The 13,027-nt window shown below is 42.0% G+C and overlaps 1 protein-coding gene across 3 annotated transcripts in view; it reads right to left on the reverse strand.

Annotated features, from left to right (window-relative positions):
• Positions 1-2,175: 2,175 nt before the first annotated feature.
• LOC110085764 (uncharacterized) overlaps positions 2,176-13,027 on the reverse strand; it is a 50,986-nt gene continuing 40,134 nt past the window's right edge. For all 3 annotated transcript variants that reach the window (XM_073003896.2, XM_078377602.1, XM_078377603.1), the window contains 3 exons: positions 11,766-11,868; positions 3,967-4,764; positions 2,176-2,504 (listed from right to left, as the gene is read on the reverse strand). In XM_073003896.2, the coding sequence (XP_072859997.2) occupies positions 2,458-2,504; positions 3,967-4,764; positions 11,766-11,868 (948 nt within the window). In that variant the 3' untranslated portion in view covers positions 2,176-2,457. The remainder of the gene's footprint in view (positions 2,505-3,966; positions 4,765-11,765; positions 11,869-13,027) is intronic.

Below are 13,027 nucleotides of genomic sequence, written 5' to 3' on the forward strand. Positions count from 1 at the left end.
GCCAATGTTAAAAGTGACAGACACCTGCCTTGTAGGCTGACTCCAGACACATTCTGATTAACCAGAAGGCTATGCAAATAATTTTTCCAGAATTCGTAGAAATTATTTAAAAAGAGATTTCAGAAGTTTTTGGGGTTTAAAAGCAGTAATTAAAGGGTCTGAATTAGAGCCATCAATGGCCCAATTCCTGTGGACAAAACAAAAAAAAGTTAAAACAGGTTTTATTCCCCAGGTATGCAAATTTTGTCTTATCTGTTTTTCATCTCTTTTTTAAGAGCTGTTGAAACGGTTGCTTGGTTCTGCAAGGGGATAAAAATTATTTTTAAAAAATCACAACTCGAAAGCCCTAACCCAAATCTCCCCAAATTAAGCACAGACCAAGAGCAGACTTCCTGCTCAATCTGTGCCAAATTTGATGCTGATCTGAGGTCCAGTTCTACTTACAATTTTTTTGTTCCCCCTCCCCCCATATGCTGGTGCTGATGCTGTTGGTTGGCCACCAGGTACCAATGCTGATTATGCCATGCCAGGTTATCAAGAAGAGGGAACGTAACTGGTGAGCAATGATCCCAATAAAAACAGGGAATGATACCAGGTGGTGTAAGACAACATAATGAACTTCCCAGCCTGAATGACAAGAGCAGGGCTACAGGAACAGGATGATGGTGAATATTTGCAAAATTGAGATCTTGAGCAACACCAGTAGTTACACCACCAAGACCATGAATGATGTTTCATGTTACATATTGGTGGGTCCCCTGCTAGAGCTGTGAGAGGTTGCTTTCTCGTTAGGAAATATGTCACCTTTGGAACCATTAGCTTGCTATTGTAGACATAGAGGTTGGTTGAAAATGAGACTTGTCTACTCAGGAGGCAAATCAAGGTAACCTCATTAGACGTTACGAGCAGTGGTAATGGTATGCATGGGAGCTTCATATTCATATCCCTCTAGATATGAATACAAAATGAAACACCACAGGTGACAGACAGGTCCACTCCCTCCCCCCAGAACCATCCCAGTCAGTTCACCAGGCTTCGCATGATGGTCTTCGGTAACATCATGCCAGTTGTAGAAATAACCTGGTCAGCGCTTTCCAGCCTCCCTGTGTTGCTGACCACTCTTGTGAGGATGACGAATCTCCAAGCTCAGCTGCTGAATGGTCAGCACCACTGGGAAGCACCGATCAGGCTACTTCCACAATTGGAATGATGTTACTGATGACGGCTGCATGTGCCACACCAAGCCTGGTGAATAGACCAAGATGGTTCTGGGGAAGGGTCCAAAGGGCCCAGCCACCTGTGGTGGCGATATCCTTCCCCTCCCCATCCATACAAATACCCCATCTCTAGTAATTATCATAGGCCTTTGAGCACTAAAGTTGCAGGAAATGCTGAAGGGGACTTTGATGGAAAAGAATCCATTTGAGTCCTGTCATTTTTTTATTCTGTGTACTACTGGCTGAGACACACAGACTGATAAATGAAAACTGAGGCCATAAGCCTACTTATTTGAAACAACAACTTTAGTAGCTGAGTTCCTTGCACAGGTTCTCACTTCCCAGTCCTCAAAAAACTAACTTGACTCCCCTAAGCATCTGCGGTCTCATTCCCCCCCTCCTTACTATTTTAATTATTTACTTAACTGTATGTTTTAATCTGTTCTTTTCTTTATGCCAATAAAGGTTGTTGTTGTTGCCTACTTATTTTTTATCATTTGGCGTTTGCACAAAGTTCACTATTCCCGTGTGTGCATGGACAGCCCATTGCTTTCAATAGATGAACTCCAGCATGCATAACTACAAGCTGCAGAGCATGCAGGGCATACTCTTCTTCCACAGTCCTTCTATATTTCTAGTATTCTTCCCTGCTTGTCTTATCTAGTGATAGTACATAAGCAATAAATTGAAATAAGAAGGAATCACAGACATCTATTATAAGTAGGCTTATATGGAATGCATTAAAATTATGTTACTTTCACTATGTAAAATAAATGCGGCTTGTCATTTGACACTATTGAAGCAAGCTTCTTGTCTTTTAACAGGAAGAAAATCCAAAGAACATATCTTGTCTCTCATTAAGCCGGACAATAAAAGTGGTATTTATAGATTTATGGTACTTGGATTCCAAGATGGTGGGTTAAGGGGTGATATGAAGTAAAAAGGAATTTACTGACAATTCTGGAAAATTATTTTTATTTTACAATAGGATACTGTCAAGAATTCTCTTAGTAATGTGCGAAATGTTACATTTGTAAGTAAAAACAACAAGAGACAAGGGTTTAACAGACTTCAGGAAACATATTTATAACAATCAGGTTCACTTTGCTTCTATTACACTCCAGAAACCCTAACATATCTACCTTTAAGCATTGTAATGCAGAACACATTGGATTTTGTCTAAGTCTTCTAGAGGCCTCTTTCTCCAGAAAGAAGATCTACTTTCAGTAGTTTCTGCCGATTAATTCATTTCACTCAGAGCTTGGGCGAGTGCATGAATATTTATTTCTAGGAGAAAATAAAAAGTTACCAGTTTAACGTCACTCTGAAAATAACAATAGTAGCACTCTTTTACTAGGATATCAGAAAATACAGTGGAAATATAGTTGTGTAAGAATGGGGGTAGACACCCCCTTTGGCCTAGAAGTTCACATGCAGTAGGTTGATGAGATCATACATAGTTAGGAGTGGGATTTCTGGAAGATGCTTACACACATGCTTTAGAGGTGAATGGTGATCACTGATTTTCCACCATTTATGTGTGACTACATGTGTGACTATATTATGACAAATATTTATTTCACAAAAATGGCAGCTGACTGTAGGGTCAACATTTCATATTGCTAACCTATCTGAGAAGTAAAACAATAAAGGCATCAAAATTTAAAGATGTGTGAAATACAAATTAAATGCAGAATACCCTACTGGCTTTTACAACAATGCATTTTTGAAACTGACTTCAATCTTGAACTTTTTTCAAATGCTCATGGCAGCTAAGAATTTTGTAATTTTTCTCTTATCACACAGTTTATCAGACTATAACTATGTATCCAATACTGAAAAGTGCAGTAGAAGGTTTGGGAACATCCTAGGCTCGTGGATCAAATTCCACTCTTTGGTTGTCCCAGTCTTAGGTTCCCATACAGAATTAACTGCACCATATTCGCCATGATACCAGCATTTATAATGCGACCTATTAATTCTAAATGTGAAAATGCCACTTTGTAAAGCTATTTAACTTGGAATAAAACCTTTCAAGGTAAAATAAGCTGCTATGTATATGCTTGCCTCTTTTGCCTTTCATCTCATCCAAAACTGCAACATGTCCCACCCCAGGCTGTTTCTGATAATAAATAGGGCCATTTGGGTGAAGAAGATTCCACACCCTCACATAAGCATTCACTTTTTTTTTGGTCAACCATTTAATCACCAATTCAGCTGCATTCATTTCCTTAATCCTCACTGGCTCTCCTCTTGCAAGGAAGAACAACAGTCTGCAGAACCCAGAAGAAGATACTATTTGTCCCTGTTAGAGATAGGGGTATTCATATACAAATATCCTCACACAGGTGGAAATTATGAGGGTTGGTTCACTCACAATCCCACCACTGACACGAGCTCAACGGAGCCTTCCTATCACACGGTTGTCCGCAATAGATTAGCCACTCCTGGCAGGAGGCGGGATGACAAGCCTCTGCCAGGTCACAGAGTGGCTAATCCATTGAGGACAACAGCGTGACAGGAAGGCTCCACTGAGCTCGCGTCAGTGGCGGAATGGTGAGTGGACAGCCCAGCCCTATAGGGCTGGACCCTCGTTATTTCCACCTGTGGGGGGATATTCATATACAAATATCACCAGTGCTTAATCCAATTGTCTGTTCACTACATGAAGCATTCTCTAGGGCAGGCAGTCTATACCCAACCTCACTATTCAGCCTCCTTTATTTGAAAATAAAAGTATTTCACTTACTTTGAAGATCCGGGTAATGAGGCAGCAACTGCTCGAGTATGCTCACCAATGTAGCAGCATCCTGTCCTCGAATCTGATTCATAATGTTGGTAATAAGATCACTGCTGTTACCATCCATTACACGATCTAGTTGTGCATTCTGCTGGTGGTAATTTCTGTGTGAGCGTCCACTAGAAGAAGAGGGATAAGATCCCAGATTGTTGTCAGGGACTGATCGATGGTAGTCTGGTTGTTGTGGCCAGCTAGACCCCCTGCTTTCAGAAGAACAGGAAGGCGAAGGCATCTCATTTCTATTTCCATGCTCATCATGATACCTTGAGGATTTTCTTTCTGAAGGGTAACCTGCCTGATAACGTTTTGGAGGAGGATATGAGATGAGGTTAAGAGGATGTGCTTTTGAATCATGTGACTCCTTTACTTTATCCCAGCTTTTTATTCTACTATCTATGTTACCATCCTGATTACGTTTTGTCATGTAGTTTCTTCGTGCTGATCTAAAGTGGGGAGACTCTTCTTCAGCTGGGGTTGACTGGAAATAAGTCGAAGCAGACTGGTTGAATTCTTTCATCCACTTATTCATTCCAGAATGAAAGCTTCCTGGTTGAAAGGCAAGCGAACCTTTAAGAGCAGACACTGTTGCAAGATCGTTAGAGTACAGGCCATGTAAAGAAGTTTTCCTCCTCAGTCGGTAGTCAGATGAATCAGCACGGGTGTGTGAAGTAATTGGCACCTGTTGTAATAGGGACTGTAACTTTGCAAGTCCCTCTGTCAGACCCCCATGCTTAGTCCAACCATCTCCTGGAAAAACAGATATTGAATAGAAATATTTGGAAAAGTACTACTGTTACAATAAATTCCACATGACACTACTCTAGAATTCCCGATGAATAAAAAAGAAGTTATCTACCTGTAACTCTGGTTCTTTAAGTGGTCATCTGTGAATTCACACAATAGAATTTCTTCTGTGCTTGCACACAGACACTCTCAAAATCTTCTAGACCTTTAGGAAGCATTTGCCAGGACTGCCCCTGTTGGGTGTGTTTTCTCCGCCCATCCTGGAAAATGCCTCAGTTGCTGATGAACAGTCCACTAGTATCAAGTAAGCATAAGACATACGTGATGGACAGAGGGGAGGATGGGCAGGATGTGGTGAATTTGCATATGACCACTCGAAGAACCAGAGTTACAGGTAGGTAACCTCTCTCCCTTCGTTGTGGTTTTTGTGAATGCACACAATAGGGTGACTAGCAAGCTGACTTACCGGACGGTGGGCTGCCATGGGAAAACCGAAGCTAACACTGTGTGACCAAACGCAGCGTCAACCTTGGCTTGGACATCAAGCCTGTAGTGAGTGGCAAATGTGGAAGGCTGGGACCATGTGGCAGTAATACAAATATCTGGTAGACTGATGTCTCTGAGAAAGGCAATGGAGGCAGTGATGGCTCTTGTGGACTCACACCTTCATGGGACTGGAAGAGGCATGTCAGCCAGTTCATAAGCAAGACAAACTGTGATCACAATCTAGTGGGATACAGTTTGAGAAGAAACCAGGGATCCTCTAGTGGAGCCACAGAAACTAACAAAAAGTCTTTTGGAATTGTGAAAAGACGAAGTACATGATATGTAAAATGCAAGGGCTTGACAAATGTCAATTTAAGGAGCCCTCAAGATTGTTGGAAGGTGATGGAAAGATAATAGGTAACAACAGGAAATCTGAGACAACCTTAGGTCTGGGTAAAAGGTGACTTTGTCACAGTGAAACTAAAGGAACAGGGGGTCCATCCAGAGTGAAGCAATTTTGCTGGCCCTGCGAGCGGGAGGTGATGGCAACAAGGAAAATAGTCATAAAGGCTAAGACCTCTCTCATGAGTCAAAGGGGGGATGTGCCAGACAGTGGAAGATGAGCTGCAGGGACCGTAGAGGAGTTGGTGAGTGACAGAATGGGCAGAGGTGTAGTCCCTTGAGAAACCTCTTGAAAGTGGGATGGTGGAAGAGCAAGATGGCTCCAAATTCTCAGACTGGTGTGCAACAATAGCTGCAATGTATACCTTGAGAGTGGAGAGAGAAAGTCCTTGTTTAAAGAGACAGAGGAGGAATGCTAGGAGAACATCCAATGTTACTGGCACAACAGGCAGAAGAGAAGTATAACAGATTTGTGGAGGGCTTCTGTGCAAGATATGGGCTATAGAGGGAGTATCTCCCAGGATGTGAGGCGTAGAGTCTGTAGGTCTGGATGAAATACCTGGCCCTGATCCTGAGTTAGGAGATCCAGCAGCAGTGGTAAGCAGAGAAAGTAGTTTGTTAAGAACTTCAGGTTGTGAAACATGGTTGCCAGGGCCACTATGGGACTAGAAGTATGGCATTTGACCTGTTTTGTTTGTTTATTTGATTTTTATACTGTCCATTTGGCTACCAAGGCCACTCGTTGCTGTTTACAAATGCAGTAATAAAAGCAATAAAATAAAAAACAGAAATAGTCAATAACAACCAAACAAAATACATTAATAAAAGCATGGTGAAGGGTTGAATGTTAGTTATTAAAAGCACTATTGTTTCAGGATGTTTTAAAATCTGGGGAGGCCAGTATAAATAATCATGCTTTTAATAACCTTTTGAAGGTTCCCAGTGAAAGAGCCAGACAAATTTTTTGCAGGAGGCTGTTCCAAAGTTGTGGAGCAACTGCCAAGATGGCCTGGTTTCTGGTTGTCATTTTCTGGTCTTTTCTTGGCATTAGGAATCTCACTCTCTCAGCCTGAGAAGATCTTACAGGATGAGCAGATCTGTTTTGGCAGAGTTTGACTGAATAAGTGGTATAGAAGGAAAAAGATACAACAGTCTTGGTGACCACTTAGTCATAAACACATCTCCTAGGGATCTGAGACAAACCTCCTCTGGAGCACGTGCATTTCACATTTACAGCAGTACCAAAGATGTCTACGTCAGGATTGCCTCAGCAGTGACACAGTTGGAGGAATACTGCATTGGCCTGAGACCACTCAAGGTTGTGGGTATGGAGCTTGTTTAGGCAGACTGCCATGGCCTTCTGTAAGTCGTGGTGATCTGCAGAGATGAATACTGGACCTGGGACAGAATAGTTGAGGACTCCGTTTTGATGTCAGCAAGGTGCAATGGGATTGTTTGAGCATTGAAGGTGGTTGGAGGTCTTCCTGCTGTGGAGGAGACCACTTGGAATGAAGATGATGACTCCGTCTCGATGTCGGCGGGGCATGCTACAAGTCTTCTTTCAAGAAAAGTTCTTGAAGTGTCTCTAGCTGAGTCTGATATTGTGGTGATGATGGTGATGCCAAGGAGGACTCAGATTGGTAGTAATAAAAATGCTGCCAAAACTCTGGATGATACTGAGGATGTACAGGTTCATCCATGTAGTATCTGAGCTCAGGCTTGTAGCAGATAGACTGATCATATAGCCTAACTCATTTAGGATGCTGATATCAATATTGAGGATCCTGGACCATGGGTGCCCTAGGTATGGTATGAGCCTGATGGGACTCAGTGTAACGGGTAGTTAGATCTTTTACAAGGCAGAGGAAGCTCACCAATGGTCAATGCCGAATCCAAATTATGGCTAGAAATTGTGCATCCCTGGGATCTGGGGCTCGTATGTGCTGACTGCAGCACTGAAGTGACCTCAGACGAGGTATTTCCCTAATCAGATGATTGATTGAATAGAGGGGATGGTACGTAGCTAGATAATGGAAGAGGGGTGTTCTAGTCCCAATGCAGAGTCTAAAGAGACTTTCTCCTGTTGGCATTCCTCTGGAATCAGAGATGGTAAGGTTATCTTGTCAGCAGGTTGTGAAGTCAAGGGGTGTTTATCCTTGTGTCCCAAAAACTCTGAAGTAGACTTTTTTTCTTGGCGGTCTTAGCTCGATTTGATCCTCACTAGATGCTCCAGCCTTCCTAGCATTACGATCACACAGAGTTATCAGGGTGCTGATTGTGATACTGATACTCCCTGGAGTATATCAGAGTAAAACTGTGAATAAAGTGATTGTATCACACACAAAAAGGAAAGAAGACCATGTATGGACATCAGTAAGACTCACAATCAGGGAAAAGTGGAGGAATCTGCCCAAGCGCTTGAGGAAACACTTCCAGCCCGGCTGATGCAAATGCACCTGAATGATGGAAACATTTCAAGCATGCTGTTTATAGCACCATGTTGTTCACATTTGGTAAGACTACTAAAAAGACCAAAAGACAGTTTGAAGCCCATTAGGAGGAGTTTATGCCAGCCATTGAGGAAAAGAGGAAAACTCTAGCAACATACAAAGCCTGCCCTAGTGAGTACAACTTGAAGGTTCTTCGAGTTGCTTGTAGCTAAGTCCAACAGGCTGCCAGATGTTCTAACGATTATTGGCTTCAGCTCTGCTCTTAGATATACATAGCAGTGGACACAGGTAACATCAAGAGAATGTATGACGGTATCAAGCAGGATTTAGGTCCAATACAGAAGAAATCTGCTCCTTTGAAGTCTGCTATAGGTGTAATCATCCAGGACCGAGCACAGTAGATGGAACACTGGGTGCAGCACTACTCCGAGCTATATTCCAGAGAGAATGTGGTAACCAAAGAGGCATTAAATAACATTTGAGTGCTTGCCTGTCTTGGAAGAGTTGGACAACGAACCAATTTTAGCAGAAATAAAAGCAGCCTTGGATTCCTTCACCTCCAGCAAGGCACCTGGGAAGGATAACATCCCTGCTGTAAAGAGATCATCACCACTGAGCTGTGTGAAATCTTTTGTCTTTGCTGGAGGGAAGGTGGAGTAACACAGGACATGAAGGATGTAAACATTGTCACATTGTATAAGAACAAAGGCTACATGGGTGACTGCAATAATTACCATGCCATCTCAGCGTTGTAGGGAAGCTGCTTGCCCGTGTTGTGCTGAAGAGACTCCAGGTGCTTGCACACAGTCTATCTAGAATCACAGTGTGGATTTCGAGCTAATACATCCACCATTGACATGATATTTTCCCTCAGACAGTTGCAGGAGACATGTACGGAACAACAGCCACTCTTTGAAATAGTGTAGTCCTAGAACAAGCTAGAATTTTTAACATGTATACATTACTGAAACAGCGACGTCTATGTTGGCTCAGGCATGTCGTGAGAATGGCTGATGGTTGGATTTCCAAAAGATCTCCTGTATGGAGAATTAGTGCAGGGAAATCACCCCAGAGGAAGACTACAGCTGCGATACAAGGATATCTGCAAGCGGGATCTGAAGGCCTTAGGAATGGACCTCAACAGATGGGAAACCCTGACATCTGAGCGTTCAGCCTGGAGGCAGGCAGTGCATCATGGCCTCTCCCCAATTTGAAGAGACCCTTGTCCAGCAGGCCTAGGCAAAGAGGCAGTCCTGAGACCAGTAAAACCAGGGAGCTGGACAGGGACAGATTGTATCTGTCTTCAGTGTGGAAGGGACTGTCACTCTCGAATTGGCCTTCTCAGCCACACTAGACGCTGTTCTAAGATCTCTATTCAGAGCACAATACCATAGTGTAGAAGCACACTAAAAGAGATACTTTGTTGGGGCAGGAAGCACCTCTTGAAGGGGCCCAAGGAGGCTATAAAATGTTAAGGCAGCAAAGGGGAAAGGGCAGTGAATGAGGAAAAAAATAGCCTCTCTCTTTTAAGGAGGAAAAACGCATGGAGAAGAAGAATGGACAAAAGACAAAGAAAAAAGAGGAGTTTTCAAAGTGGAAAGTCAAGCTCTGCAACTGAGAGAGGCAATCTCAGTGGCAGCACAAAAGGAACTGAGGCATTCTCTGGAATGGGCAGAGCATGAGCACCAAAGGGGGTGGTCCTGGCAAATGTGTGCTGAAGCTCTAGAACAGTGGTTCTTAACCTGGGCGATAATGCCCCCCAGGGGGCGATTTCATTTTTCAGGGGGGTGGTAGAATGAAAAGGGGCGGCGTGGGGGCGCTGGAGCAGAAGGGGGCGGTAGGGGGGCGCTGGAGCAAGCCAAACCTGTGAAGATGGATGCAGCTTTTTTACAGTGTGCATGAATATATATTTTCTTCCAATTTTAATTTAGTTTCAGACCTTTTGTCTTGAAATTTTTAGTTCCTGCATTTGTTTTAATGCCCTTTTTATATTTCTTTTTTTTTTTCATCTTAAAATTCACTTGCAACTAAATCATTAAATGTTACTTTTTGGGGGCATTTCATTTTCTTGGAATTTAATTTTGTTTTCAGGGGTCATTGGATTTAAGTGTCTTAAACAAACAAACAAACAAACAAACAAACAAACAAACAAATAAATAAATAAAATATCACCGCGGGGAGGGGGGCGATGATAACTTCCTCAATGGCTCAAGGGGGCGTTTCTTTCAAAAAGGTTAAGAACCACTGCTCTAGAAGATCCCAATAGTGTCTGTGCAGGCACAGAAGAAACTCTATTGTGTGCATTCACAGAGACCCCGAAGAAGAACCAGTATTTCCCAAACAAAGAAGGCAGTACAGTACCTATCTTAAAATGGGCACTAGTCAGCATATACAGTAGTTAGGTTTGATGGAAGGTTTCTGTCTTATGAAATGGCAATTGTGCTTTCGCTTCTTGGCAATTTGTTTATTGTAAGTGCTAATCACTGAACTCCACTCTGACTCCCTAAATGGATGGAGGGGAGCCTCTACTTACATAGGACTAAGCTCTCTAAATAAAAACAACTCTTTCCCCTCAAATATGGATCAAGTGGAGTGAAACACTAATGGTTATGTTAACTGCACAAAACTGTGCTGCAAATTTGCCACTTGCAGATGCTCCTAGTATAAAAAATTGTTTCATTTTATGTCCTTGTGTTTTAAATAGGCAGTGCTGATCTGTGCTCGGAATTTACTTGCTTTTTGGCAGCGTAACTCCAACCGTAACTTTTTATCCAACTGAAAGTCTCTTCTTTTGGAGGAGTAAAGGTGTAGCGCAGACCTTTCCAATTGCCGTAATTTCTTTTGCTCCATAAGATGCACCTCTCCGTAAGATGCACTTCATTTTTAGGGGAGGAAAACAGGAAAAGATATTCTGGCAATTTCAGCCTGCTGGGCCCGCGGGGGTGGGGGGAGCCTCGGAAGGGTCCGAGAGTGCCTTCCAGGACCCTTCAGGGCCCCCCCACAGGGCCAGCGGGGGCAAAATCGCCAGCTTCCAGGACCCTTCTGAGGCTTTCCAAGCCTCCGAAGGGTCCTTGAAGGTTGCAATTTTGCCCCTGCTGGCCCCGCGGGGGGTGGGGGGAGCTGCCGAAGGGTCCCGGAAGGCACTCTCTGACCCTTCCAAGGCTTTGTTTTACAGTATTCGCTCCATAAGACGTAGACACTCCCCCCCCCCATTTTTGGGAGGTGGAAAAGTGTGTCTTATAGAGCAAAAAATACAGTAAGTTCCTAGCACAGATAGCTTTTTAAAATGGAAGTTTTAATAGTAGTTCTCTTATAGCATGGCTCTTGTGCGATAGTCTACTACTGCATTAAACTCTGAAACCTCACCTCATGAACTTTTTTGGGGGGGGAATATCTAAATTATTTGCTATGATTATATGGATGCACTTAATAAATGAGAGAGGTGATTCAATAAGTGGCTATTTCAGCCCAATATTAATAGCCTCCACTTTGAGAGTGAGTGTTGAATACATCAATTAACAAATTAATAAATGACATGTGATACACACTAAAACTTATAAATGTTGCTGGTTTAGCTACACTTAGAAAATAAAAACTTTAAATGCATGCAAATGAACAAATGTTTTGAAAAAAAATCACATTCTTGTTGATCTCATCTCAAAATACCTGGTTGGTCTTTGTTACTTTCAAATGGTTTGACAGGATTATGCCGACTTTCATTTATTTCACCTTGTGACATCAACGATGGAAGAGTTTTAATATACTTGAGCTGAAAGAACAAAAAGAATACTTACTGGCTATACATAATTATTCTCCTTGCACAGACGTTTTCAAAAGAAACCACCTATGAAAGAATGGTAATTTTTTGTGGGAAGCTCACCTCAACTTTTGCATTTTGTATCATTTTATGAAAAAGTGAGCTGTTAGGAAAAGGAAGTTCACAAATGACACCCTGAAGAACTATAGTTACAGATAAGCAAACTGTTCCTCTTCGTAATTTAACTTATGAATATGTATGATTAGCTGCCTAGCTAGAGACAAAGACCATCATCAGCTTACAGGTACCCCACATGTAGATTATTTCTAAGTAGGAAAGCATCTCTCTAATGTATTTTATGGAAGAGCAAGATTTTTGCAATCTCTTCTCCAAGAACTGCGCTTTCAAAATGTTGCTGTTAATCCAACCAAATTTACAACATTTGCCTGACTCACATTGAACTAGAAGTCACAGTATGATACTGCATCTGCTGGAGTACCTAATCAGCAACAAGTGGAAGCTGAGAACAGACTTCCATTCTCAGAAATTTGGCCATCTTGAGTTTGTTCCAAAAGTGAGAGGTGTTTGGTATTATCAGCTAGTGAATCTACTGATGTCAGTGCGGAGGGCAATTTAGGAAAAGAATCTGACTCATAATCCCATCCCAACAATGGAAACGGATGGAGATGATTTTCAGCTGCTGGAGAACAAATGGCCAATATTTGAAAATATGAATTCACAAGGTGCTGGAATGATTACAAAGTTTTAGGGGAAAGTACTTTGAAAATGAAACTGCTTTTCATAATGCAGCTTTGAGTTAGTTGTTTCCAAACACACGCACACTATTTCCAGCCAGCCTGTAACCAAGTTCAGTTCCTGATAATTCCACTTTGAAGTCCTCCATTCATTGTGTGACAGTTTTTGTGATTACATAAACAAAGTCATGGAATGTTTTGGCTAAAATTTGTAAACATAGGTAAGATTACTGTAAACAACAGTTGAATGTACAAATATGAACTTTAGGTTTTTCTGACTTCATAAAAGGTTAGTCAGAAATTCCTATGTAAGAAAAATCTGAGATGGGAATTCCAACTTTAGGATTAAAGTTGGAATTTCTTCTAAAGAAATAATCATAAAAAAATTTAGTTGAAACAAAAGTTGCTAACATAAC

The sequence above is a fragment of the Pogona vitticeps genome, chromosome 6 (assembly GCF_051106095.1).
Source record: "Pogona vitticeps strain Pit_001003342236 chromosome 6, PviZW2.1, whole genome shotgun sequence".
NCBI classification, from domain to species: Eukaryota; Metazoa; Chordata; class Lepidosauria; order Squamata; family Agamidae; genus Pogona; species Pogona vitticeps.